Here is a 26746-nt window from a genome sequence, read left to right as displayed (position 1 = left end):
TATCAGGTGGGTAGGGGTGGTTGCCTAGCAACGCGGCGGCGCCATGGTGAGAGGGGGCTCAGAGCTGCCCGGGGGTTCTGGGCTTTTCCCCTTCACGGCGGGTTTTTTCCGGGCTGGTGCTGCCCGGTCCCGGTGACGGAGCTGGCGGAGCCGGCTGTGAGGGTGCGGTGTGCTGGGGATGGCCGCGAAGCTGCAGCGGGTGGGCGGCAGCGGTCTCGGCCCGGCTGTGTGTGGGCCCGGGGGGTTCGGTGGTGCCGGTGTAGCCGCAGGGCTTAGAGCTGCTTCAGGTAAAGGGGGAAGGCAGAGCAGCGGCAACGGGGCCTTGAGACGGTGGTGAGGGGGGTAGGGGTTGGGCTGAGGTATTTCTCGTGGGCTGCTGAAGTGTCTGGATAAAAAGATTGAAGGCTTTGAAAAATCACCTGAAGGGCACGGTCGCTTTTCTGCAATCCCCCGACCTCTTTTCTTGCGCTGCTATGGCATTTCTTTCTTGCTATGGCAGCCTGAGAAACCCAGCATGCAGGTAACTGAAGCAGTTTTCAGTTTTAGCCCTCCTAACAAGTATCTGCATTCCCTTGTGCAGCCTCTCCTCCCCTTCTTCTCCTATTCCACCCCACAGGGGATGTGCTCCTCTGGGTGATTGATCACAGTTACTTTGATCAAAGTTACTTAAATTCACGTGGCAATAGTTAGACATTGCTTCTTGGCACTCAGTGGTGACCAGTGATAGGACAAGGGGTAATGGGTGTAAATTGGAGCATAGGAGGTTCAAGTTGAATATCAGAAAAAATTTTTTTACTGTAAGGGTGACGGAGCCCTGGAACAGGCTGCCCAGGGGGGTTGTGGAGTCTCCTTCACTGGAGACATTCAAAACCCGCCTGGACACGTTCCTATGTGATGTACTCTAGGGGGCCCTGCTCTGGCAGGGGGGGTTGGACTAGATGATCTTTCGAGGTCCCTTCCAACCCCTAGGATTCTATGATTCTATGATTGCAGAGGAAAGGTAATTGTTTGGTAAACCAAGTAAGTGATTCACTGTTAGATGTCTGGCTTTGTACTGTAGATATAGAATTGTAGAGTCATAGAATTACAGAGTCACAGAATCGTAGAATGGATGGGGTTGGAAGGGTCTAGAATATTCCAGTTCCAACCCCCCTGCATGGGCAGGGGCACCTCCCACTAGACCAGGTTGCTCAAGGCTGTATCCAACCCGACCTTGAACACTTCCAGGGAGGGGGCTGCCAAAATTTCCCCGGACAGCCTGTGCCAGTGTCTTACCACCCTCAGAGGGAAGAATTTCTTCCTAATATCTTACCTAAGTCTCCCCTCTTCAAGTTTTTGCAGAAATCATTTGGAGATGTCTCCTAGTTATGTTTTTTTCATCTCATGTGAAGTTTCCCCAAGAATTCTTATTCAAAACTAGTGGTCACAGCATGATGTAATTTCCTGTTATTTGGAGTAGTACATGGTATCAGTTGATCAGAAAGCTTTTTTTTTTCTTTTACAAAATTGTTATCTTGGATTCCATACTTGTTGTGTATTATTTTTTTTACAGTGGGAATAAGTAGGTGTACTTCAAAACCCATAAGTATAATCTGGTCTGATGAATTATGATAGTCTGGAGTCACGTTCACGGCTGATTTTCTGCACTATTGAAATTACTGTAATTACAGTCTTTGAATAGTTAATCTCATCTAGTTTTACAGAATAGTTGTATTTTTTAATTACTCCTCAATACTCAGTACCCTCTTCTCTGATACTCACTGTCCTTTTTTTCCTCCCACTCACTTCTAGGGTCCAAAAAAGAAAAAAAAGAAAAAGGTAGGAAGGTAGAAATATGCTTTAGTTCACATTCAGAATTTTGAATCTTGCAGTATTTGTTTAGATAGTGTGCCAGCACAATGCTGTTGTTTTGGATATTAAATGGGTCAAAAGACAAAGCACTTCACGCTGAAATTAAAGTAATCGTCAGTTATTTCTGGACTTACTGCCTGGAAAGCATTACTTAAAAGAGATTCTGTCATAATAAGGATGCTGTGACACCATAGTTTTAATCAAATGTGCTTTTAAAAATGAAAAAGGTGGGGGTTTTTTTGTTTTTTAACTTGTATTTCTCCCGAAACAGTTGGTCAGGCTGCATCCAGGCGTCTCCAGGACACGAAGCGTACGCACCTTTGGCAGCGGGGCCAAGCAGTGTTCATGCAGAACTATGAGAGGTCTGCTCTGCTTGGCAGCAGGTGCCCAGGCAGGGAGCCAGTGTCCTGGCTTTTTTTTGCAGGCTGGACGTGGAACAAGATGGGCTGGGGGGGACAAGAGGCAGAAGTCCACGGGAAACTGATCTAAATGCATTCGTTCCCGTGGATTTCTCTTAGTTCGCTGATAATGAAGTGGTCCACACCCTGCCCTGAAAAAAGGACACATCCCCCCGTGTGTTCTTTGGAGAATTGTGCCTTTCAGTCGTGTCAGTACAACACGAAGTCATAAGCATGGGAAAAGAAGTTGACTAAAAAGTGGTTATAAGTAATTGAAACAAGCGGATTTTTCATTCTCACTGTAAGAAAAGAAACCAAAGATTTAATTTTTTTTTTTAATTTTAAGGGAATGAACTGGTTCTTCCCTGGAATTTTAATGGGTAGAATTGTGGGTTTTTTACTGACTCTTTTCTAAAAGAATTGTTCAAATAAATGCTTTGGTAACAAATGTGGCCAGATTCATGCTGACGCTGGTGGGTGTACGTTAGCTGTTGACACTAAGTTTTCACCATTGTGATAACTTTTGTATTCAAAGTTACATTTATGCATGTATTTAATGCCATGGTAAGCAGTGGAAAGTGAATAACTTTCAAAGTAGTTGTTTATATCCAAACATATACTAGTCAGAATCAAAATGTGACATAATAGTATTTGTAACACACTGTTTGTGTGATGAATAACATAGGTTTTCTTAGATTATCTGTAAATTCCCCATCAAAATGGAGTATCTGTAGCACTACTTACTGAATTATTAGGAATGCTCAGATGGAGTGGGTAGGAAGACTTCATGACACCATTGTGTTAATTTCATAGAATCTGCTGAGTTGGAAGAGACCCATCAGAATCAAGTCCAACTCCTGTCCATATGTAGGGCACCCCAAGTATCCCACCATGTGCCTGAGTGTGTCATCCAAATGCTGCTTCAACTCAGGCAGGCTTGGTGGCATAACTGCTTCCTTGGGGAGCCTGTTCCACTGCAACTCTTTGGACTTCAGTCCTCTTCTGTTGTCTCTCCCTGACAGCTTTGTTGGATCTCTTTCTTTAGTGAAAGAGACTTTACACCTCTGCAAGATGGGCACTGTGCTGGTTTGGTACAATTCAGTACCTGTTTCTCTGCAGAAGAGGAGGATTGGATTCCTAACAGATGTCTTTCACCCTTCATACTTACCATATATTCTCTTACTGACACTGAGGATGAAAGTCATACTGTTCTAGTCATTTTTCCTGTCCTGACTGAATCCCTGGAGGTCCTTTCTCTACCAGTGAGGGGGAGGGACTTGGGGTTCGGCTCTCTCATGTGCAATGTCCAGGTTAGATGCCTGAGTAAAAGACTCATCTCCTCCTCTTTTCATATTATCTTGCCCTTTGAACCTGTCTACATTCCATATTTTCTGTGTTTTAGAAACCTAAACATTTAATTTCACTTTCTTTCACTGTGTGTGGCAGTGGCAGAGTACTACTGTTCAGCCAGTACATAGATACATCACCAAGTGCAAGTTGTTCTCCTTGGCATCTTCTCTGTTGTCATGCATACTTTTGCTTTCAGCCTCAGTTTAGACTTCTGACACGTTTTGTTTTCTCCATATGCTGGAGCCAGTGCAGAATAACATGGCTTATTTTCCCATGTGTAAAACAAACAAACAAACAAAAAAGTCTGTCCCACTCATAACCAGTAACATTGTCTGTGAATTCATTTTGCAGCTCAGTACAAAATCAGCCTCCTTGTTTTTACAAGCTCCATGAACTTGTTTTTGTTACTGCATCAACAGAAAATCACTGCTTTCCTCCTGTGTGTCTTAGTTTTAAGGGCTGTTTTCTAGTGACATGTAGTGATCCTACATGTTTGATTAAACATCCCAAGGCTCTGTCAACACAAAAACTGAACATAAAACCCAAACAAAATTGTAATAAAAAATAACCCATTCAATAATCTTCTTTTTTGCCTGTGAGGGAAAAAATTGAGGAGCCAAATCCCAAGTCTTCAAATGGACGTAGAATGATGGATTATTATTTCCATGTCCTAGCTGTTCAAGTCTCTTAAAGACAACGTGGCCTCGTGCACAGATCCAATCATATTTTTTTAATGTGTATCTTCATTGAGGAATCTATGAATGCCATGAATTACAGGACAAAAATCAGTGTTCTATTTAGATTAATCTGTTACATGACAGTTGATTTTGTATGTTACTTACCTTTTATTTTTAAAAAATGTGTACCCAGACTGCAAAGAATTGATCAGAAAGATAATTTCTGAGAAACCCAAATTTAAAATGTAGTTATTCTAGGATTAACCTAAAGGGTTGAGCAGTTAACTATCTGTCTTTAGCTTTTCATGACAGAAAAGAGAACTGTTTGTTACTTGCCCTGCTTCTAAATGCAAGGCTTATATCCCTAAAAGACATTTCTGAATATTTCCCAAAACATTTGAAGTCATAACATTTGCTTTCTTAGAAATCTACTTGCTATGTGATTTCCACATGAAACCAAAAGATTTTATTATTCCTCTAGGGTGGGCATGCTCAGGAATGTCTCACACAGAATAATACAAATGTTAATTGTAAAAGCATGTATTGCATCATGAAAATGAGAAAAAAACTGAGTGCAGGATGTATTTTGCTGTTCTGGAGGTTTCATTGTGTAGGGAACCTAAAGTCTTCAGGAATCAGATTAGAAGGGCAAAGTTATAGAGGGTGAATAGTTCTCAAAATGTATTGAAGTAATATTGACATTTGTTTTCTTTTAATGTATTGCAAACATTAAGACTGAAGACACAGAGAAAATTAGCAAAGCTGAACAACTGAGATTACAGAAAGAAGAGGAGGAAAGGAGGCTGAAAGAGGAAGGTACTGTGCATTTCATTTGCAGGGAGTATGATGCCACAAATTATTTAAAAGGGGCAGAAAGTTATCTCCTAAACTGTATGTGCAGCAATATCTGTATTTCACAAATACAGGTGATTCATTCCTCTTTTCTTGTGTGGGCTAAATTCTGTTACTTGTTACCACCTCCCACATCATGCTTTCCTAATAGAGCCTTACCCTTTTTCTCTAGTTATTTCTACCACGATTAGGAACTTGGAAAGGAGGATGACTGGAAAATTAGTTAGTTTTTCTCTCCTATCCATCTTTCTTTCCAAATTTCTAATCATGGGAATTTAGAAATACAGTGTTTGAACTTCTGGGTTTTTTCTCCTTTCAAACCTAGTTATTATCTGAAAAGGACTTTTTTTCTAAAGAAGGCCAAGAGAATACACATGTTGGCAGGGGGCCAGCTGGTGTACTGAAGGGGTAGCATATAAGGTGACTCCTAACTAAGATAGATTATACCTTGGTTGGTCTGACTTCTTCTTTATCTTCTGAGTGACAGATTCCTCCACCACTTCTTCAAGATCTCTCTACTGGATATCACCAGAGCTCATAAAATGAAATCTCAGTTGCATGACTTGACTTACTCTCCCCTTCTAAATGTGTCAGCTTCTGCAGCTTAGCATCACAACCTGATACCTCTGAATATCAGATCTCTCTCTTCTACTTTTCCTTTTCTGCCATTAATCCATCCAGATGGGAGGCTGGGAATGCTGTGGCTGCTACTAATCACTAGTAGCCTCTGGGGTGGGTAGTGGCTCAGGGGAGTGCAGGCTGATTTGGGAGCTGTCACTGCTCTTGCCTCTGTGCAACACAGGTGTATTTGAAGTGATTTGCATGTAGGCAGTGGCAGCCACTGTTTTGAAACATCTGGATTGATGTATAGGCTGTGCTGGCTTAAGAATCCTTGGAAGTTGTAATAAACTTAAGTTTTCATATCCTCTCTGATTTTCTAGTCCCTGTGGCAGCAAAGCTAGAACTGTGATCAGGAGTGAGTGATCCTGAAGAGGGTTTCAATGAAGAAGTAACTGTGAGACTAAATTACCCACCAAAGGCTGTAGGAGAGGGGAAGAGTTTCTTGAGGTTGAACAACTGGCAATTTCATCATAGACCTGGGGCTGTTTGAGCTGTAGATAAAGGGAGAAGACACTCCTGATGCTGTTTCTGAGGGGAAAAAGAGGGCTTGCTGATCCTGGTCTCCACTTGTGTTGTCACAGGATGACAGGGGTAGCACCACAGATAATGTGTTTTAGAAAGGGGATTTGGCTTATTTGAAAGATTCCTGTGCAACATAAAATACACCCTTGTGCTGCTCATTTTTGTGGTTGTTTTGTCACTACAGCTAATAAAATAATTTCTCTGGTTTTATTAAGCAAAGGTTAATTGTGCTCTTGATTTATTTTCCAATTTTCAGAGGAAGCCCAACTGCAAGCTGAAAAAGAAGAGGCAGCAAGGCTTGAAAAGGAGAGGATTAGGATGGAAATGCTCAAGGCAAAAGTTAGTTTGTACTCACTAGTTACTGAAGAATTCTAATCCTCTTTCTAAACTTGTGACAAAGCCTGCAAAGAATTATTACTTAGTGTGAGAATGGAAAGGGATTTCCATATAGCCTTAGTGTTGGGAACAATGTGGACAAAATTATCTAGCATTGTTAGATTAAAATTGATAATGAAAAATCTATTCAAATCACTGGAAGGAACTCTTGTATAGAGTCCCACAAGTTGACAAGATAGTGAGCTGGACTAGGAGTTAAATAAAACATGATACCTATAAAGTCGAAAGAGATTGAGTTTTTTTCTCTAGTATTCTTTCACTAAGCCAATATTTCATTTAGTGTTTTGATTCAGAAAAATTCCCTGAGACAGCATAGTCTCGCCTGCTTTTGATACATAAAGATGCTATGGTTAAAATTAACTTTTGGGATATGTGATACTTCAGATTGAATAAATACTTTTTTTTTCCCATTGTGACTATTTTTTCAGTTTGATATATTTTTGTTTACCATAAATACATTTGATAGAGTTGTGGCAAGAAAATTTTGGTATAAACTCTGGAAGTGGTTACATATTAGGATAGATACACTGGTTTTGTGCATACCTGTGTGTGTGTGGGTATTTGAATAGGTATGTTTGTCTTTCTAACAACACTGGAATTCAGAACAAAACTGATTGATAATATCTAAATGCTTTTGTGTTGAATAAAGAAAAAAAGGAGATTTACCATAGTTTATACCACCACCCCACTGGTAAAGTCACTCTTGCCTATGCCTCTTGTCCTTCACAGAACATTTTTTCCCCTGAGAGATAAGATAAATTTAAAATAACAGAAATTATAACAGTAAAAAATAATCTTGCACACATTTTTTCAACATATGTTTACATGTTTTCATCAGCTCTCATTAGGGGTAGCTCCAGGATGGTGATACAGAAACTGTTCACTTGAGAGGTTAACAGTCATATGAGATGTATGGCTCAGCAACTAATTTGATAACAACATATTGCAAACTGCTGCAGTTTTCTCAAGTATTTCATTAAAAAGAAAGTTTTTAGTGTTTGGGTTTGTTTAAATAATAACTCATTTAAATATCATATTTTTTTCTTTAATATAATCAACTGTAAGTAGCAAACCAGATACAATATATTTAACTAATCTGATATATATGTATTTCAATAGGATGAAGAACGAAGAGAGTCTGAACTAGCAAAACTTCATTCACTGCAGGAGAAGTTTTTGTCTGCACAGCAGTGGAAAACAGGTTGTAGAGCACAGGCAAAGGTAAGCTTTATTTCCAAAATCTACCCAGTGTCTTAGAGGTTTAGCAGCAAAGAGACTTTAGGCTGTGTCTCCATTACAGGTAACAGGGATGCTTCAATTTCTTAAACTTAGGTGTGTGCTATGACTGCATTTCAAGTTCCATCTCAAGGCAGTAACTGGCCATCCTCTCTGGCTTCTATTTTCTACCCATAGTTGTGCTCAGAAAAGGAACATTAGCAAACAAGAAGCCTCTCTGGCTGGTCAGTATATTAGGGCTGCACAGTTTATCCCAGCAGTCAAATGGAATTGTAGTTTCAGGTGTTTTTCTATTTTCCTTCTTTTTGTACTTGCTTAACTCATTCTGCTTTTAAGCATTCCATAAAAAAAAGCTCTACCAGGACTTGAAAATAGTTTTTTAGAATCTGAGACAATTGACAACATTTGTTCCAGTGATTCCTGGTTATTGCATGTGATCATTTGGAGAGAAGGTGGCCAAAACTTTGTAGGACACAGTGCAAATGTGGATCAGAAATCATGTGAAAATGCAGCTCAGAGTTAATGTCTGCAATTTAAGGTGACTGCATTGAGACTGAGTTACCATCCAATAATACTAGATGCCTGTAAAGTTAAATTTTAAATAGTAAGGTATGGAAATACATTAGTAGAACATTTCCCATGTGTAAATCTATCCAACATCATCCAGTAACTGTCTGATAATGTCAGTTTGGTTCCAAGTAAGGCTGAGCAGACAGACACAAGGATTTTCTTTGTCTTGTATATCACTTAATCCTTTATTGAGCCTCTATGGAACAAATATAGTATCATAGGACAAATCACATTAGAAGGGACTTCTGAAACCCATCTACTACTTCTGCAGAAAGCAGGGCAAACTCTGAAGTTAAAGAAAGGTTAAATTCAGTTTTGAAAAAGAATGGGATACCACAGGATCTCCAGACAACCTACCTGACTGCTTTGCCATTTTCATTGTACTCATTTTTCTCAAATCCAATTGGGATTTTCCTTGCTATAGCTGGTGATCCTTCTCAGCTTCTTTGTCCCTGTGAACATCTGAGAAATGTTTGCTTCTGTCTCTTCTATAACTCCTCTCTAGGTGCTGGTAGGTTGCCATCAACTCCTCCCTTAGCTTTTCTAGTCCTCTCCTGACTAACAAAGTGTGTGTTGTCTCCTCCAATATCCTAACCACCCTGATGTCCTTATGCTGGACTCTCCAACTCACCACTCTTGTACTGAGGAGCTCAAAACTGAATGCAGCACTGCAGAGACTTAGGAGACCCACAGAGGGAACAGTTGTAATTTGGCTGGTGACTTTCTGGTGTAGCCCCTATGCCCTCAGCCTTCGTTGCCACAAGAGTGCAGCATGGTAACTTCACAGTTACCTCCCAACACCTTTGGATGGTTTTTATTACCTTTTTCAGTTGATGAAAAGCTCTGACATTATTATCCTTGTGAAGTAATGAATCTGCCAGTCATCTTGAAAGGGGACAGTTGTTACTTATGGATGTTTCTGAAGAGTACTTGGAAGGAGACACATTAGATTTTTTTTTTTGGAAAAGCTTGTTTTGAAAAGTAATGGCAAAATAGAACTATTATTTTAAAAGCACATTTTCAAATTAAATACAGGTAGATTATTGGAAATATCAGAGTTTTTATTAGCCTGTTGTTAAGAATATTTAGGGGAAAAAGACATATATAATCACAGGATCATAGAATACATGGGGTTGGAAGGGACCTCTAAAGGTCATCTAGTCCAACCCCCCTGCAGTAAGCAGGGGACACCCAATGCTGAGTTTCCATGTCCATTTCTGAACAATTTCAGTTCACATTACAGATAAATTCACAAATTATCATAAAATGTATGCTCTTTCTCAAATGACAAGTGCTGTTATTTTTAAGGGTGTGTTTTCCTGATGATGAAACTGGATCTTTTAAGTGCAAAGATTAAAAAAGAAGTCAGATTTCTTAGTTACTGAAGACTGATCAATCTCTTACATGGGAGTTTCCAGTCCACGGAGCACTCACCTATTACTGATTTTTTTAAGTCAGTGGAAATAGTAATGGAAGTGGTTGGGAAAGCTCATTTGCTTTAGAAGATCAATTTTACATTGTAGTGCAGTCTTCAGTAACATTGCATTATTAATCTTTACAGTAAACAGGGAGGCATCTTATGATATGGATGAAAAAAAATTACATTATAGATGATAAATTGATCCCATGAGACAGTGTTAAGCTCTTGTAAAATTAAGTGGGTTTAGCCTGCTGCTGTTTTTTTTTCCTTCCCTTTCTACAAGAATGACAAATAATTGATTTGAAAATAAAATTATTCAAGGAAAATTAAAAATTAATTAGGATTTCACATTCCTATCAGAGGTTTCTGTAACAGCTGAATTGCTGCTGGTAAGGAGGAGGAGATCTCCTTCAGGGGCAGAGGGAAGAGGAGTAAATGTGTTGTAGAAGGTTCTTAAGCAGCTTTATTGCCAGTGTAGGAATTTTCAGTTTTGTTGGCAGTATCTAGTTTGAGAACCATCTGCCTCTTCCACCTGCACTGGTTCTTCATATATGTTCTTAGTCATTTATTCTTTCCATCCCTCATTTGTGGCAGGTACTGAATTAATTGCTTTTTTTTAGCCATGCAGACTCTACCTAGCAGAAAAGAAATCACTGATAAATGAGTAAGTACAACAGCAAATATTAGGTGGGCAGAAGTATCTTAACACATTAATATCAAAGCAAACCATTTTTTTTTCTGGCATTGTGATAAGCCAGGTGGTGTTACAGTTCTGTTCAGATGCAGGTGTGGATGCATCACAATAATATATTTGTCTTTCAGAATTATTTTTATTTTTCTTTAAATAATGACAGTTATTTGGACCACATGCCTGTACCTGTTTTTCTTTAAACATTTTCTGTAGTGGGAGCATTACCTCAGTTGTGATGGAAGTCCTGACCCAACTGTGCTGCCAGAAATAAATACTTTCATGAGCTTATGGCGTGATGATCAAAATGAGGACATTCAGCTTGTGATGAAGAAAGGGGAACAGGTGCTAAATGTAAGTGTCAAAATGGCATTTTTCAGTATAAGCCTAGCAGAACTTACCCTTGACAGTGCCCTTTACTTTCTCTTTTTTCTTCTTTTTTTTTCCTTTTTTATCCCCCATTTTTTTCCTTTTTTCTTTTTTCCCCTTTCTTCTTTTTTCCTATTTTTTCTTTTTTTCCTTCTTTTTTCTCTTTCCTTTTTTTCTTTTTTTTCTTTTTTTTTTTCTTTCTTTTTTAATGGCCAGTTGACTGAAATATGCTATGACATTTAAAACCCAGAAGTTTTTTGTCAGGATTTTTTTTTTTTTTAATTACAGGGTTATTGTCAACTCCAAAGATTCTATCTATTGACTTTAAACATGTAGTGTATCTAAGGGATTTGTGTGTGCTCTGTCTACATTGAGCTCTACTATTCCAACATCCACCTTCACTGCTTCACATTTTGAGCACTCTTGAGCTAGAACATATAAGCTTATGTCACATATGGGTGCTCTGGTGGCCTGCAGCCTTATTGTGTAACACTTAAAACCAGTAGTGTCATGTAAAAGCAGGAGTTCCCAAAATGCAAGACACCAGCTATTGGTGGCTTGTAAAAATAATTTGTGGCTGCTCTGTAAATTTAGGATTTGTTTTCATTTGTGCTGATATATAGTGCTTTTTATTAAGTTAAAGGAGGTCTTCCAGAAAGTAGGTGTAAAAGTCACACATGTAGTAAAAGTTTCATTGTTCTGGTTTGGTCCCTAGTCCTGAGTTTCCTGTGTTGTAATGCTTGCTGGGTGTTGTGTGTTTCACCTTTCACACACTGCCTTTTTCTGAGCTAGCAGGGAGTGCTCTTGTTCCACTCCAAGAATTTAGAGAGATAACTCTCCCCTTTGCCTTCTACACAGCCACCCAAGCAAGAACCCAGGCAATTGCTCACTTCTGTTCCTTCTTGCCACTTTTCTCCCTGCTCTCATGCCTTTCCCACAAACACACTTCCTTCCTCTGCTCTGTTTCCCATCTGACACAGAAGCAGTTACATCCACTTCAGCTCCTGTAAACCTGTGCTGCCTTGCCCTGTGTGCTCAGCAGAGCATGATGTGACAAGAGGGCATGGTCTGAAGTTGTGCTGGGGGAGGTTAAGGTTGGATATTAGAGAGAATTTCTTTACTGAGAGGGTGATCAGGCATTGGAATGGGCTGCCCTGGGAAGTGGTGGATTCTCCATCCCTGGAGATATTTAAAAAGAGACTGGATGTGGCACTCAGTGCCATGGTCTGGTAACTGCAGGGGTAGTGGATCAAGGGTTGGACTTGATGATCTCTGAGGTCCCTTTCAACCCAGCCAATTCTATGATTCTGTGATTCTAAGATGGGTGATTTTGCTTTGCCCCTCCTGGAAGTGCAAGGTGGTATCAAGCATACCACCTGACTTCTCTGGGCCTAAACCACTTGAGCTTTCCCTTCCTCTTGCACATGTTTTTGGAGTGAACTCCTAAACTCTGAGCTGTGAGATCATGAAGATCAGTAGTTCAAAGTTGACAGGGACCTGTTCGAGGTAGACCTGTTAAAGGTGTGATACAAAAAAGACAGCAGTAGTTGCAATTCTGCTGCTTTGCCACATGTTTAAGGAGCACTCATCAGGCTAAAAGGAAGGAAGAGTCTGGCAAATCTGAAGGAAGGCATAAAGTATAATCTGATCCTCCCTTCATCTCAGTGCTGCAAGGTCACTTTGCCAGCTAGGAATTGTTTAGTTCTTTACAAGCATTTAGATGTTAAAATATTAGCATTGAGTGGAAGACAGCAATGTTATGACAGTGTTCCAAAATTAACAATAAGGATTGTTCTGAGAATGCATTTGCTGTATGCCTTCCTTCTTTACTATATTTTTTTAAGATTTCATAGTTGAGATTAATACTATAGAAAACATGGTTCCAAAATAAAACTGTAAACTTTTTATTTAAACTGATACCTTACCAAAAGGTTTTTTTTTATGTGACCAATCCTGTTCAATAAATGATCTATTTCATAAGCAAAGATTTCACAGCCCACAGGGTAAGGAGGGAAGGAATTGGCTTGGAGGAATGAACAAAGGCAGAGCTGGCCCTGGATTTTCCAGCACTTTGCATGGTTGGCTGACTCAGCACAGTTTTTAAAGATGTAATAGGAGAAGATTATTTCTGCAACCAAAATATGTTTATGTATAAAGGAAGCAAGTTTGCTGCATTTTTTAATGACAGAACACACAGTATATTAAGGGTGGTGTCAAAACAAAGATACTTTTCCTGTATATAATGTTTTCTAGTTAATTGAGAAGTTGCAGTTTATTTTATTGGACACACCACCCAATGAGATAACAGAAAAAGAAACAGCCCAGTACCAGGAATCTATTCTGGAATTGGAGAATCTGCTTCATCAAAAGTACAATGAAGCAACAGAACAACTGCTTAAAGTAAGTAAGTTTTACTACTTCAAAGCTTTAATATGCTCAGTGCACATAAGGTTAGCTACAAATGTCTTGTGAAGTTTGGTTTTTTTGCTTTTAAATTGTCACAGAGATTATTACTTAAGTTTCCAAAGTCTTAGTCTTAGAATATCCAAATAATGTGCACAGCAGATCCCAGAGTTGTATTTCTTCAAAACCCCTGAAAATCTTAACTTTGGTGTGCAGATTCTCATCATTAAGACATCTAATGCTAAATTATTGTGACATTTTGTGAAATTTGGAGATTTTGAGAACAAGGGTTGTGGTATGAAATTTGTTTCCTATTTTGTCCTGATTATTTAAATTAAAGTTAGTTGACTGTACAAAAACTGCAAATGTAAAAAGCAGATCATAAGGCTAGCTTGTACACATACAAGTTCATATGACTACAAAATTTTTTGAACTGAGATCTTGCAAAGAATAAAGAGTATTTTAACAAGTAAATGAAAAATTTGCTTGGGAATCATTTTTCTAGGTTGCCTGTACAGGTAGTAAGCATGCTTGCTATTTTAATCATATCTAATCATATATGTAGTTATATTTAGCAAAAAATATTACTCATGAAAAAAGAAATAATTAAACGAGCTAATGAATCAATTGTATGTTTGTTCACAGTCAAAACCCCCTGCAGATTAATAAATGTTAAATTGTTGATAATTTTTACTGAGCATAGGATTAAACTCTTAATATAATTAAAATATCACAAGTTGTATGTTAGCAAAAAAGTAAAATAATCTGTGCAGTGGCTGTGGGGTAAACTGTGGGCTGTGCTTTATTACCCAATTACACTTTTTTTTTTTTTTTTAAACTTTTCCTAATAATTATTTTTGAGGGCATATGATTTAAGGAGATAGGCAGTACCATTGAAGGGGATAATGTAGGAGCCCATATTTGGTGTTATTTTTATTGACAGAACACTGATAGAGGAAAAAGATTCAAGTTTATAACTGTCATGTTTTAGTACATAAATAGAACATACCTGTTCTTAGTCTGGTGCATTTTAATTCCTTTGTGTCTTCTTTTATTTATTCAAGCGTAAAAGTAAGCAAATCAAAGGTTTATAAATAAGAAGAATTCATTGCTTTATCAGCTTTTTTTCTTTGTAGACAGCTAATATGTATGAAGATTCTTACACTGGAAATATGCAGGCAGTCGTAAAAGACAAAAATGTTACTTTCTGCATTTGGGGCAATCTGAAGAAGAAAATAAGGTACAGCATATGGAAAATCTGAATTTGAAAAGAGGTCTGGCCTTGTTTACCCAAGTCAAGTAAACACCAAGAACCAGTTTCTCATAATCCTCTTCATATTAAATAGTATTTGTTCTACAGCCTTCCAAATTATGGTTTCCATACCATCCTGTTGCTAAGGGAGGTACTAGTCACATCAGTTTTATTAAAGAAACAGGAGTGGTTTATAGATGTGGATATATATATTCAGTATACATACATATATATAAATTTTTCTTTCTTAAAATGCTGCATTAGAGCCCTGTTACTGCCAGAACAATTTTTAACGGAAAACAATAAAACCCATGCAGATAATTGAAATTCCTCTGGATATAATATTTCTTCCTGATGTCTTAAAGGTCTCTAATCTGTTACAGTTTCTTGCAAAGTGGTTAGTGAACCTTTTTGCTCAGTTCTTTGTTAGGTAAGAGATTTTAGAGTCTGGAATGCAAATATCCTCCATTTTTCGTTCTGAATTTTTTTTTTTAAACTAGAATACTATTTAACTGATATATTTCTCAAAGCAAGATTCTTGAGTGGACTTCCACTCTGCAGATATGAGGAGTAAAGTGGAAAAAGGACTTTGCCTTGACTAAGGACCTGTTGCTCTAAGTTTTGCTAAGATAGAAGGCTCCATGTTGGGCAGCATCAGACTGACCTGCAGGAAGAGCCCATTTGGATTAGTGTTTGGACAAACCTTGTGGTCAACTGAGAGGTGCACTTAAAATTTTCACTCAAGAATGAAAAAATAAAAGAAGCTTTACCAGAAGATTTTGTAGAACTCATGACCGGCTGATCTTCTCTGAAAATAAGCATTATTTAAGTTGTTCTGGCTTTGGTTGGGCAATGAGCAAGCAACATCATATCTGATGATAGATCCCACGTTCACAGGCTAGATGTTTGACTTGATGCAAGTTGGCCTCCTGGGTTGCTGTTACCCTGTTTCCTACAATGTCACAAGGGTCCATGGCTATGTAATACTGTTAAAAATACTTTTGCATCTGTGTATCTCTTTGGGTTTGGTGTGGAAGATGCTGAAAGTGACTTAACACAGACAGGTGGTGACTTCACCTACGTAAGAATTTGCCCATTAAATCATTCCAGTTTTACCAGGTAGATACTGTGTAGAAGAGTTGCCATCTGACTCTGCCTCATTGTTATCCCATCAGGAATGTTATTTTTGCAGCTCCTAATCCCTTTAATGCAGTCACAGCTTTTCTGGAGGGGCTTACAGACAGCTGTCAGTACAAGACAGGACACGTATCCTGACATCCCACCCTACTTCTTAGACAGAAGAGAATGTAGGTGACTTCTAGTGTAGACCATCAGTTTGAATACTTATGAAGAAATGCAAGAGTGAGGACTGCCAGTCTTACTAGAGAATGTTCTTTTTGTAACTGTTATTTACAGGTTCAAAAATCATGTGTTTTGTGATGTCCCGCATGGATTTGATCTTCCCAAGTCACTGGCAATGAGCAGCGTTGCTGTTCGAATATTGCATACTCATTATGATCATGTATCCCCACTCTGGCTGCAGTGTCAGAGTGTTCCAAAATTGGAAGTCTTAGATAGCAAAGAGTTAACTCCACCTGCAAAAGACACTGTAGAAGAACCAGAGGAAGAGAAAAAGACAGACAGAGAAGAGCTTGAGGTGCCCGTTGAAAAAGACACGTATTCTGACAGAGGGAAGGTAGGTAAAAAAATCTTGCCAAAGGTTGTTCTAAATTTCTGTTGTTACTCCTAGCTGAATACAGGCAACTTGTGTTAGTACTGTGCCACAAATCTCAGGAGAGTGGAAAAATGAATAACCAAGGATTGTTGTGCAGAAGGTAGAAAGGGAGGTTTGGTCAGGGTGTGGTAGGTGCTGTGCATTTGGCAAACATGAGTTGGCACTTGGTTGGTAGTTTAAGAGTTGGATCAAGCCAAGAGGAATATTGGGTGCCATTGTAAGATAGTTCCATAAATCTGTGATGTACCTTCTGCTTCTGAGAAACTGCCAGCCCCATAAAATCACTGCAGGAACCCAATATGAGGGAAGCAGAGTAGTTCAGCAGGTTATTGTTGTGTTGCTGGTTTGCTTTGTGTCTGTATGCTGAAACTTTGCCACTAGAGGGCTTTCCCAGTACTGTTTCTGGCTGCTGAATTCCCCTTATCAACACTCCTCAATGGATATGTTAGCTTTGGGTGTTATGGAGGTTGCTTGGTTTTGTATTCTTCTTACTAGGTTTGGGTTTTTGACTTTTGGTGTCATCTGTGACCTGCAGATAAATGATTGGGGTTCTCTACCTATAATTTTTGCACAAATAACTGTAAACTGTCAGGTTGTATGTCTCCTTAGTATGTTTGGAAGAATAATTTTTGTTTTTTTTCTTTTTTGGACAACAAATCTTGGGGGTTTGGCAGTTTTCACTGATATTTTTCAGACTTCCTTCAAGCTTCTAGTTTCATTCTCTTTTTTTTTTTTTTTTTTTTTTTCTTTTCCAGGCCTTGCTCTCTTTCTTTCAGTCCAGTTTTATGAATTTTGCTGTTCCCTATGAAGACTCTGCTTCTCTCAGCTACTGCAGTCTCTCCTCCTGTCTGCCTTTGCCATGAGTTCCCTCACATTTATGTGTGTGAACACTTCTTTCTCCTTCCCTTCTGCCCTCCTTCAGGAGATGTGGCTTCCTTCCACACCTGACAGGCACAGCAGAGGGCACAGGAGGTTCCTCTGCCTCCAAATGGATGGCTCCTACACTGGGCTGCTCTCTGTCTACTGCTGTGCTTCCAGAGTCTTCAGCTACCACAGGGATGTGTTCATATCTGGGTTGGAAATTTAGCTGGAAATCTAGGGTAATATTTTAAGAATGGAAAACAATGTGAGAAAGGGAATAAATATCATGGGCAAGGCACAGGCTAAGACTGCAAATGAGTGTTCTGGTAGAGTTGCAGTTATGGCTTTCAGTGTTGGTTTAGGTTTTCCTTGTGTCACTCTTCTATCTGTCAAGTCAGCATAAATGTAAGTTCTGAGCATACACACTTCTAAAAAGGTTAAGTGCTTGTGTGGTACCTGAGGAGTTTGAAATGAAAGTTGATGTGGAAGTGAAGTAATGATGTTATGTTTATTTTTATATGTCTGGTTCCAAAGTTGCAGATTACCTTCATCAGAACTACTTTTTTGTGGCTTGTTAGAAATAATTTCTCCTAAAAGCCTATCCCTGTAGCAAGACTGGTGCAAATGTTAGTGTAGGAGTGGGACTGTTTTTTTTTTTTTTTCCATGAGCCTTCTTGAAAGAAGTGATACTCTATTTATTGTTTCATTTGTCTCTGACTAATGAAAAAATGTCTTTTGCTTTTTATATAGAGTGCTACCTCATTCAAAGAAAACAGCAATAGCATAACTAATATAAATGAGACGACAGAGGAGATTGAGAAAAAATCAGGAATCTTGGACATATCAGAAGGTGAGTTTGTTTAGTTTTTATATGCAGCATTACAAAAGTATCTATTCTATATACTTTTTTATATATAAAAACATTGTGATATAGATCTAAGTGAATGGAACAAAGTTTGAATTTTGGAGATTATTTCACTCTCTAAAAGCAAATTTTATAAGACAGTAGCTGTTTTTGTATTATTGTATTATTATATATATTTTTGGTCCATGTCAAAAGTAACATCCAGTGCAATATTTTGTTTGAACTTGAGTTTTTGGGTTTTCTTCCGTAAATAAAATATTTCTAGTAATTTTTGTCCATGACGTAGATGCCTTCTAATAAAATCTTCCAAGTAATTAAAAGTTAAATTCCTACATATATACACATTTCATATATATACATATATGTAGTATACACATGTAGAAAAAATGTTCTTTGTTATCTTAAAATTTTGTTTCATCAATACCATGTCTCTCACCATCAGCCTGTCCTGTACATGCCTTATATAATTTCCTTCATTTCTTTTCATACCAATAGCATCTCATTAAACCTGTCCAGACTCTACCATATTTTATGTTTTTTAAATTCTTCTACGACTTTTTTTGTCATTAAAACCTCATTTTGCATTGACTACAAAGTTAAGAGCAGAGATTAATCTTTTAAAAACCTCAGTACCAAACCAAGATGTTCTTGTCATTGGTTCTTCTTTCTCCACATTTCAATTAATTATTAGAAGAATTGGGGAATACCAGTAGATGGTGCTAAAATGCTGCAGCATTTAAAGCACAGCAAGCACGTGGGCTTTTTGTGTAAAGGTAAAAAAAATGGAAGAAGTGGGAAATTCCAGTATCTTACTTTAAGCACCACATTTAATTTCTGGGGTGTTTTTTTGTTGGTTTTTTGTGGTTTTTTTTTAGTTCAGGATCTAGCAATGCAGGAGGAGACAGATGAAAGAGAGGAGGCCATACCTGATGAAAACATTGTTGATTTGCAAGAGTTTATACCTGTGGGTGGTGTGTACCACATTGATGCTCTGCACCTTCCACCTCAGGTCAAAGAAATCAAGGACTGGAACATGGTGGAGGTAAGTGGGGAGGTGAGAGGTTACACATCCCCCTGCAGCCATCATCCCTCTCATCCTTGAAGAGCTGGTCCCAAGGTAATTAATAATTTTTCAATTAAACTTGGCCCATTTTTCTGAGCAGTTGTGGAGAACAGATCAGCCAGCACTTAGTGCTCTTCAGTATAGTTACTACAGAGCTGGAAAAATGCTCTTGGCAAAGGTAAAAGTGAAGAGAGTTATTATTTTTTTCATATGTGAAGTTTATACTTAAAGAAGGATGCTGCCTCAACACACATCACAGTTTCTAGGGAAGCTGAAAGCCTTTATTTTAGTGGAAACTAAGAAAGTTGGACTGTGGGCAGATGGAGAGGCATGGGATCTTTGTTCCCAGCTGAGCACACGGCCCTGCATTACCAGTCACAGGTGACCTCTTTGATTCACCTTTGATGCTGTGTGGGAAAAGTGATGTTATATCTACTTCTGCCTCTCAGGTGCACTTGTTATTTTTTGAGATTGTGGATCTAGTAAAAAAAAAAAAAAATGGCTCTGGGTACTGTGTGTCAGTGCCTTAAGGGAGCCACCAAGCATGTGAGGGGTGTAAAGGCTTGTTAGTGGTCACCTCCCTGCTGTCTTGTAGTTGGAAATGTACAATATTAGCAAACCATTGCTGCTAATAAATTTAAAATGGTGTCTTAAGAAACTCTGCAGGTGATGAGGTGGACTTAAGGGAAACAAAAAAAAAAAAGACTTCTGGATGTTCTAATTAAAAAAAAAATGTTATCTGTCCTTTTCCCATCTTACTAAAGCTACTTGATCCTGGACTGGAGGCATACCCATATCCCCCAGAAGAGGCTGAAGATGCTGCACATCCCCCAATACAGATAACCCTTATGCTTGCTGACCATGTGATGTATTTTGAGAATCCTTTGATAGCCCGATGGGATCCTGCAGGTACCAACTTCAGATAAAACATAAAATTTAATCCTGAGTTTATTTCCACCATCCAATTGCAAAGATAAGAACCATTTCAAAGCTGATAAATAATTCGGAGACTTCAATGTTAAATTAATTTGGGCTTGCTTTTTTTTGTTTGTGTTGTTTTGGTTGTGTTGTGTTGTTTTGGTTGTGTTTTGTTTGCATTGTGTTTTGGTTGTTTGGGTTGTGTTTTGTTTGTGTTGTGTTTTGGTTGTGTTGTTTTGGTTGTGTTGTGTTGTTTGGGTTGTGTTGTGTTGTTTTGGTTGTGTTTTGTTTGCATTGTGTGTTGGTTGTGTTTTGGTTGCATTGTGTGTTGGTTGTGTTTTGGTTGCATTGTGTGTTGGTTGTGTTTTGGTTGCGTTGTGTTTTGGTTGTTTTGGTTGTGTTTTGGTTGTTTTGGTTGTGTTTTGGTTGCGTTGCATTGTCCATCCTAGCCTGGACTGCTATGCTGAGGCCTTTTAAACTGAATGGAAAAAAAATATGCAACATTTAATGGGCAGTAGTACAACTGTACACCAAAAGTCAAGTTTTACTAACAGAAAGCCATGCCAAATCCACTTTAAGCCAAATTATCTCCTAGCTACGTGCGTTGGCCTTCAATTGAAATACAAAAATAAAATGATAAAAACCAAATTGGATATTCTTTTTATTAGAAAAGTACAACATACTTCTGACAATATTCATAAAAGAAAGTAGAACCTCTTAAAATCGTTTCATGTTTGAAGTTACTCTTGACTATGAGTTTATGGTATACTATATAGCAAGTAAATAATGGCATTTATATTACAATTTGTATTTCTTTAGAGATTGGGAAAAAGTTCTGTTTAAGCTCAGTCTTGTACTTGAAGACTATTAAAATGAGGAAGTCTTTACCTTAAATGAATTACCTTTATTTTGTGCCTAATATTTTAGCTATAACTATATAACTACAATAGTTACTGTAGGATGTCTCTAATAACTAATTCTTCCCCAACATTTATCATAAGCATTATATATTTTATTTTTGCATTCTTTTTGTAAAGGCCAACAGTGGAGAACTGATGGCATCAACAACATAAGGTATGAAACACAGGAAAAGAAAGTCACCTTTGAGATGGATGCCTTTTACACTGTAGCCCTGCTCCAGGATGCTCATCTCAGCATGCCTTATTCCACATGGGAATTGCAACCTACTGGTACAGATGAAGCACTACTTCTAGTTAAAACAATCTTTGCAGAAGTTCAGATACAAATTAAGGTATTGTAAATATTTTTTTTATAAAACAACTGCAGATTTTTAGATTTTTTTTTAATTATAACACTGTCTTATTAAGGGCTTGGGATGCTTCCACAAGAGCAGTTTGAATTTTACTCTGCCCTGGTTGTGATGCAGTAGTTAATGTATGCCAGATGTGGAAAAGCAAAGCAGCTGTTAGTATTTGATACCTGAAGCAGAAAATAGCTTTCATGATCAGTAAGATGCTTTCACTGGTTTGTACAACAGGATAATCAGTGTATGTTGTCTTCAGTAGTGGCACAAGAGAAGCATGTACTTTCCCATCTGACAGGAAATTGGATAAGTCCACTTGAGCTAAGAGCAGTTCTGAAAAAGGCTGGTGTGAATATTTTCCCAGAAGAGTATTCTCACAAGTATGTCCCTGTGCACAAGAAGGTGAGTGCAAAAGCAGTTGGCTTTCCTGTAGGTTTTTTTCTTTTTTCAGCCTATTTGTAGGTCACATTTTCTTATTTGAAGACCTATTGTGCAGAATTAGATGGCAACTATACAAGGGTTCTAGAAACTTAGCCAGCGGAGTCTGCTTAAAGCAAGTTTTTCTTACCTTTGTATAACACAGGAAATTAGACTGATATATAAATAAATAAATACATACAAATATATATTAATATTTCCTAACTCATACTTTTGCATTACAGTCTCCCACAGCAGAAATGAGGGCATATCGAGAGATGGCACTGCTTGCATGTGCTTTTGCTTTTGCCCAGAGCAAGTGGAATCTAGAAGCCAGTGAAGAGCAAGTAGTGTTCAAGGTTTGTGGATTTAGACTATAAACTTCTAGAAAAAGCAGCACAAAATTCTATACACTGTTATAGAGAGTGAAAGAATTAACTTTTACAAGCTTCACTCATCTGATAATCTTCAACCCCTACCTGCATTGTTGGTGCAGCAGTTTTAAGGCTACTTCAACAGTGTTCAATAGAATTTAAGAGCTTGTTTCTCCACTGCCTCCCAGCTCATGCATTTATGAGGAACAAGAGTTTGAGATCTCTACTGGGACACAGTAACAAAGACACTTGCTGATGTGCTAGGATGTATAATTTGATAGGTCAGCTATTAAGGCTATAGACAAAGCTGGGATGATTGAGGTGGATGCAGATTTTCATGAGGCAGCCTACTATAGCTGAATAGCAAGCTGAAATGCAAGTTTTTTTAATTAAAATCTTGAAATTGCTGCTTCTCTGCAGGGCTTTCATTTGTTCCCTCCTGTAAAGGAGGGAATAAGAAACTTAAGTGATGATTTATTTCTACCTGTGAACTAGCAACACCTGTGATTGAAACTTCTCCCAGGCAGACAAAAATGCTTCTATTTGTGAGTCTAGATACAGAATATACTACAACTGCTGAAATCTTAAGATGCCCCACTCTTAAGTGAAGGGCATGTGGCGTACAAGTATTTAGCTTAATACTTAATCCCAGGATCAAGAACTAAACCAAACTATGCCTGTTGCACCTATCTACTTTCTCAGAAGTCAGGAGCAGAGGGAAAGCTGGAGCAGCCAAACCTTGTATTTTACAGAGGCAAAATAGACAAGATTTTGGTGCTGTTACCAGTACCTGGTATGCAGTCTCATGGACAGAGAGCTCATTGCTTTAGGTGATCACAGCAGCATCCTGGTTTTTGTTACATTCAGGAATATACTTGAATTTATTCTGTCAGTGTCATGGGCTTCCTTGGACAGTGCATTTCTTTTTTCTGCAATAGGTAAGCGAGCATCTTAATGCAGATGCTGTAAAGGACTGGTCTCTTTACCTGTTTGATGGTCAGAAAGCACAAAAGCTCAAGATCACTGAATCCAGTGAAGCTTTTTCAGAGGACCTAGAAGATGATTCTGAATTTCACTCCACACTTTACCATATGCTTAAAGACTTTGCCAGCCAAGAAGCAATTGATAAAGTGGAAACAGCTAGCTTCCTGTTCATTGATGCTGTGTATCAGCTGCTCCTTGCCACAAGAGTTTTAACATACTCTTAAAAACTGCACGCTTTCCTTTAAGCCTTTATTATCAAACACTTTCAATAAAGTTACATGAAGTCTTGAATCATTTTCTATTCAAATTCTTGGAACAGCCTCAATGACTAAAATGTGAACATTCTATTTTTGTTACAGCAAAATAAGTTCTTTATTCTTTTGTGGCTAGACCACTTAGTCATTATTATTGTTAGCTATGTTCAAAAGCTATGTTTCATAGTAAACCTGAATAGAACAGAGATCCTTTTAGGTACTTGTCAAGGTGACTTCTGTCAGAATCAGAGGGGGGAAGTATTTTTAAATTTCAAGTCATGCTTTTTTAAACAAAAAAAATAATCTCCCCAAAATACCCACAACCCAAGCAAACAAACCCAAACGCCCAAATACATAACCTTAAATATACTATCTCAGCTTCTCATACTGTCATCCAGAAATTGGAAGTACAAGTATGAAAGTCAGAATCTCTGTTATACTGGGGGTGGCCCATTGTGATGAAGTCCTGTATATGGCCACAGCAGTTGCTGTAGTGAAGTCCAGGAGTCCCCAGTTCCCACAGGTGCTGCCTCTGCTGGTCTTTGAAGAGACAGCCCAGTGAGGAAGCTCGTGAGAGCAGCAAGCAGTACCAGGATGGAAACAGAAACCCAGAGAGTTTTGTTAGCATTTGAAAAGGAACTCTTGAAGTGGGATGCCCAAGATGACACCAAATTGCACCTGCAGAGAAGAGGAAGTCATACACTAAGTCAGTTTTTCTTCAGAACTTGGAAGCCCTCTTCCCACCCACTCCTCCACCCCAAAAAGCCCTAGAACAAACCAGACCCCACAGACAGACAGATCCTTAACTATTAAAGGTGAGCAGGTTGTTACTGTGTTGGGAGCTATGTACAGTAGCAACTTATGTTCAGGGCTTCAAATGCAGACTTCAGTAAGCAAGTTCTTGAGGAGCTTTTCAGATGACAAGTCCATGCATGCTCCCTCTGCCACACAGTTTCTGAAGAGAATTTACAAAAGCTACTTGCAAATAATCAAGAAATCTTGCTTCTAGAAAGCACTGAAAGTACTGGGCTTATATTTTACTGTTTTCTAGGGCTTTGGTGCTATCTCTGAGGTTAGGGAGAAGTCTTGCCCTTGCTAGGTATCCAGATCCTAGACCTCTCATGACATTGGGTACCTCCATCCTTTATCAAACAACAGAAAAGATACTTCTTGCCATCCTTCCAGTTTTATGCACTAGCATAATTGTCTCCCCATTGATCAGTAACCATCAACAGTGGAGGATAGTGTAGGACATTCATAGGGAATAAGCAGTTCCTCTCCAGGGACAGCAGAGCTCCTTCCCAGTCAGGCAGGGGCTTCCACAGGATACTTGTTTAGGACAGCACTCTCTTCCTTGATTTGAGATATTCTAAGAAATTAGCTGAAACAGTCTGGAGCTAATCTCTGTAACTGCCTGGGTCTCAGTGTGCACCACAGCTGCTGTAAAACTTTGCACAGGCCTTGCACATCCTTGATGATTTTTACAGGAGATGTTAGCATGACCTAGTGGCCTAGCTTTAATAACTGTCATAGAGTAACCAAAGGAGGTGGCATTTCTTTATCTCACCCTTAGGATTAGTAAAGAATCCTGGGTGGGGTGAGCCTGATACCTGACATTACTCATTCCCAGTTGGTTTGTTTAAGAAGTCAGCATTAACAACCCAACCAAAGCTACTGCTGTGCTGCACCTTCTCATGCCCAGCACCCAAACACTGCTTCACCTCATCACGATGTAAGGAAACTTACGCTGACTCTAGGCTCCATTTGGATGAGCATTTTCCTTTTTCAGAGATGCTTTCCTTCTGTGATGGCTCTTCTTGCACTTCAGGGGGTGATTCCAACTCCTTGTATCTGTAAGAACCATCAGCAGTTCCAAAGCTTTCCCATTAAGCATTCAATTTGACAGAGCTCACAGTAGCTTGACTTGATAGCTCTCATCAGGACAGAGAATTCATTAACAATAAACCAACCAACCCTGCACACACCCCTCGTAGGAGGCTGTTGTTGAACTTACTTTGTTTCAGGATGTTGGTCTTCATATTCAGGCCAGGAATATGTGCTAATGAAACGCTGGAGTGAAGGACGCTTCTCACTTGGCTTTGCTCCCAGTCGTCCCCTGTCACATTTTAAGGAAAATTGCCTTAGTTTCCCCATCAGATGTACAGCAGCAAATAAGAGATTTATCAGCAGCCTGCTCATTTGGGTAGGCTTTGGACAAATCAGTTTCAAAATCTGTTGCCTGAAACTGGTATTCTAATAAAAAATAAAAATAAAGCAAAATATCTGGTTGGATCCATCAATGTGAGCATCCCTGATTTCATATTTTAGTTCTAAAGCAAAAAAGTTGATGTGACTTCTTAAAATTCAACCCATAATGAAAGAAAAAAAATTAGAGAGATGTAAACTGTAACAATTAGTCATGAAGGCTCATTTACCTATTGAAGCATGTAAAACTAATGTGAAACATGTAGCCTAAACATTATTATACCTCAAGATGCTCCAAAAGCTACTTTAACACAGTTAGAGCTGAAAAATATTTAACCCTATTCAAAGACACCCAAGTAATTTTACCAGCTACTGGATCTCCTGTGGAACTTGTCACTCCATTCATCTCCGTCAGGTTCGTGGAGCTGGGCCTGGAGAAGAAGTTTGACACTTGCTGCATCAGTATTTTCATGTTTCAGCCCAGCCAGTTTTGAGAAGGTCAAGTGCCTCACCGTCTGGGAACCCTTACTTACCAGTGACACCCCAATACCTGTATTTCCAGCACTCCTAGGCAAGGCTGCAATGCTAACTCGTCGAAGGGATGATGATGGCTACACAAATAAGAGGCATTACTGACTCTACCAAGGAATGACTGGTTTACTCACTGAGCACATAAAATACCATCTGTTTTTTTACCAACGGTGTAAAAAAAGCAGATGTCAATGCTTAGCTTGAAGTGACACACAAAGACTCAAATCATAAGCACGGCCCAAAAAATATTCTTTGAAGCAGCATCTTTCCATCCTGACTGTTCCCCCAAGCATTTCGAGTGAAGCTGGCTACACAGCCTCCAGCAAAATACCCAAGCTGAATGTGTCTAAATTCTCCTAATGGTACTCACAGAAATCCCACAGTCAATTTGACTTGCTCCCATCTATTTTTTTTTTTCATCTTGCTATGCCAAACCCCACCTTCTGTAGCCCCAAGGAGAGAACCACACATGAATAATATTACTTAACCATTGCATGAAAGCACAGCCATTTCCACTTCTGTGAGCACTTCATCTTTTAAGTGGGACCACATGCAGTTCCCTTGGGTTGGTGGGAGTGACTGAAAAGACTGTATCCTCATGTGTGATGACAGAAAGCGTGTAGCAGAGCACCAGTGCACGACAAGGCAAAGAAAAACACACATACACACA

General features: G+C 38.8%; 2 protein-coding genes across 15 annotated transcripts in view; one reads left to right on the top strand and one right to left on the bottom strand.

Annotated features, from left to right (window-relative positions):
• The first annotated feature begins 5 nt into the window (after window positions 1-5).
• DNAI7 (dynein axonemal intermediate chain 7) lies at window positions 6-26190 on the top strand. 12 transcript variants are annotated; one of them, XM_071733165.1, is made up of 16 exons: window positions 6-46; window positions 1792-1818; window positions 5011-5092; window positions 6528-6610; window positions 7787-7888; window positions 10798-10935; window positions 13204-13350; window positions 14490-14593; window positions 16022-16301; window positions 17952-18051; window positions 18942-19108; window positions 19894-20038; window positions 21085-21299; window positions 21546-21713; window positions 21974-22087; window positions 25961-26190. In XM_071733165.1, the coding sequence occupies exons 1-16, from the start codon at window positions 44-46 to the stop codon at window positions 25991-25993; spliced, it is 1908 nt and encodes a 635-aa protein (XP_071589266.1). In that variant the 5' UTR covers window positions 6-43; the 3' UTR covers window positions 25994-26190. The 12 variants fall into 12 exon arrangements, with proteins under 12 accessions (XP_071589266.1, XP_071589257.1, XP_071589267.1 ...); XM_071733156.1 differs by lacking the exon at window positions 25961-26190 and adding an exon at window positions 23041-23377; XM_071733166.1 differs by lacking the exon at window positions 21974-22087.
• Window positions 23322-26746, bottom strand: part of IRAG2 (inositol 1,4,5-triphosphate receptor associated 2) — a 53310-nt gene continuing 49885 nt past the window's right edge. For 2 of the 3 annotated variants that reach the window (XM_071733175.1, XM_071733173.1), the window contains 5 exons: window positions 26079-26156; window positions 25912-25976; window positions 25355-25456; window positions 25087-25191; window positions 23322-24018 (listed from right to left, as the gene is read on the bottom strand). In XM_071733175.1, coding sequence (XP_071589276.1) covers window positions 23775-24018; window positions 25087-25191; window positions 25355-25456; window positions 25912-25976; window positions 26079-26156 — 594 coding nt within the window. In that variant the 3' untranslated portion in view covers window positions 23322-23774. The remainder of the gene's footprint in view (window positions 24019-25086; window positions 25192-25354; window positions 25457-25911; window positions 25977-26078; window positions 26157-26746) is intronic. The other variant, XM_071733174.1, reaches the window with a different exon arrangement.

This window comes from Heliangelus exortis, chromosome 1 (assembly GCF_036169615.1).
Source record: "Heliangelus exortis chromosome 1, bHelExo1.hap1, whole genome shotgun sequence".
Classification (NCBI taxonomy): Eukaryota; Metazoa; Chordata; class Aves; order Apodiformes; family Trochilidae; genus Heliangelus; species Heliangelus exortis.
Note: the sequence above shows the minus strand (reverse complement) of the source record. Positions and strands in the feature narration are given on the sequence as shown.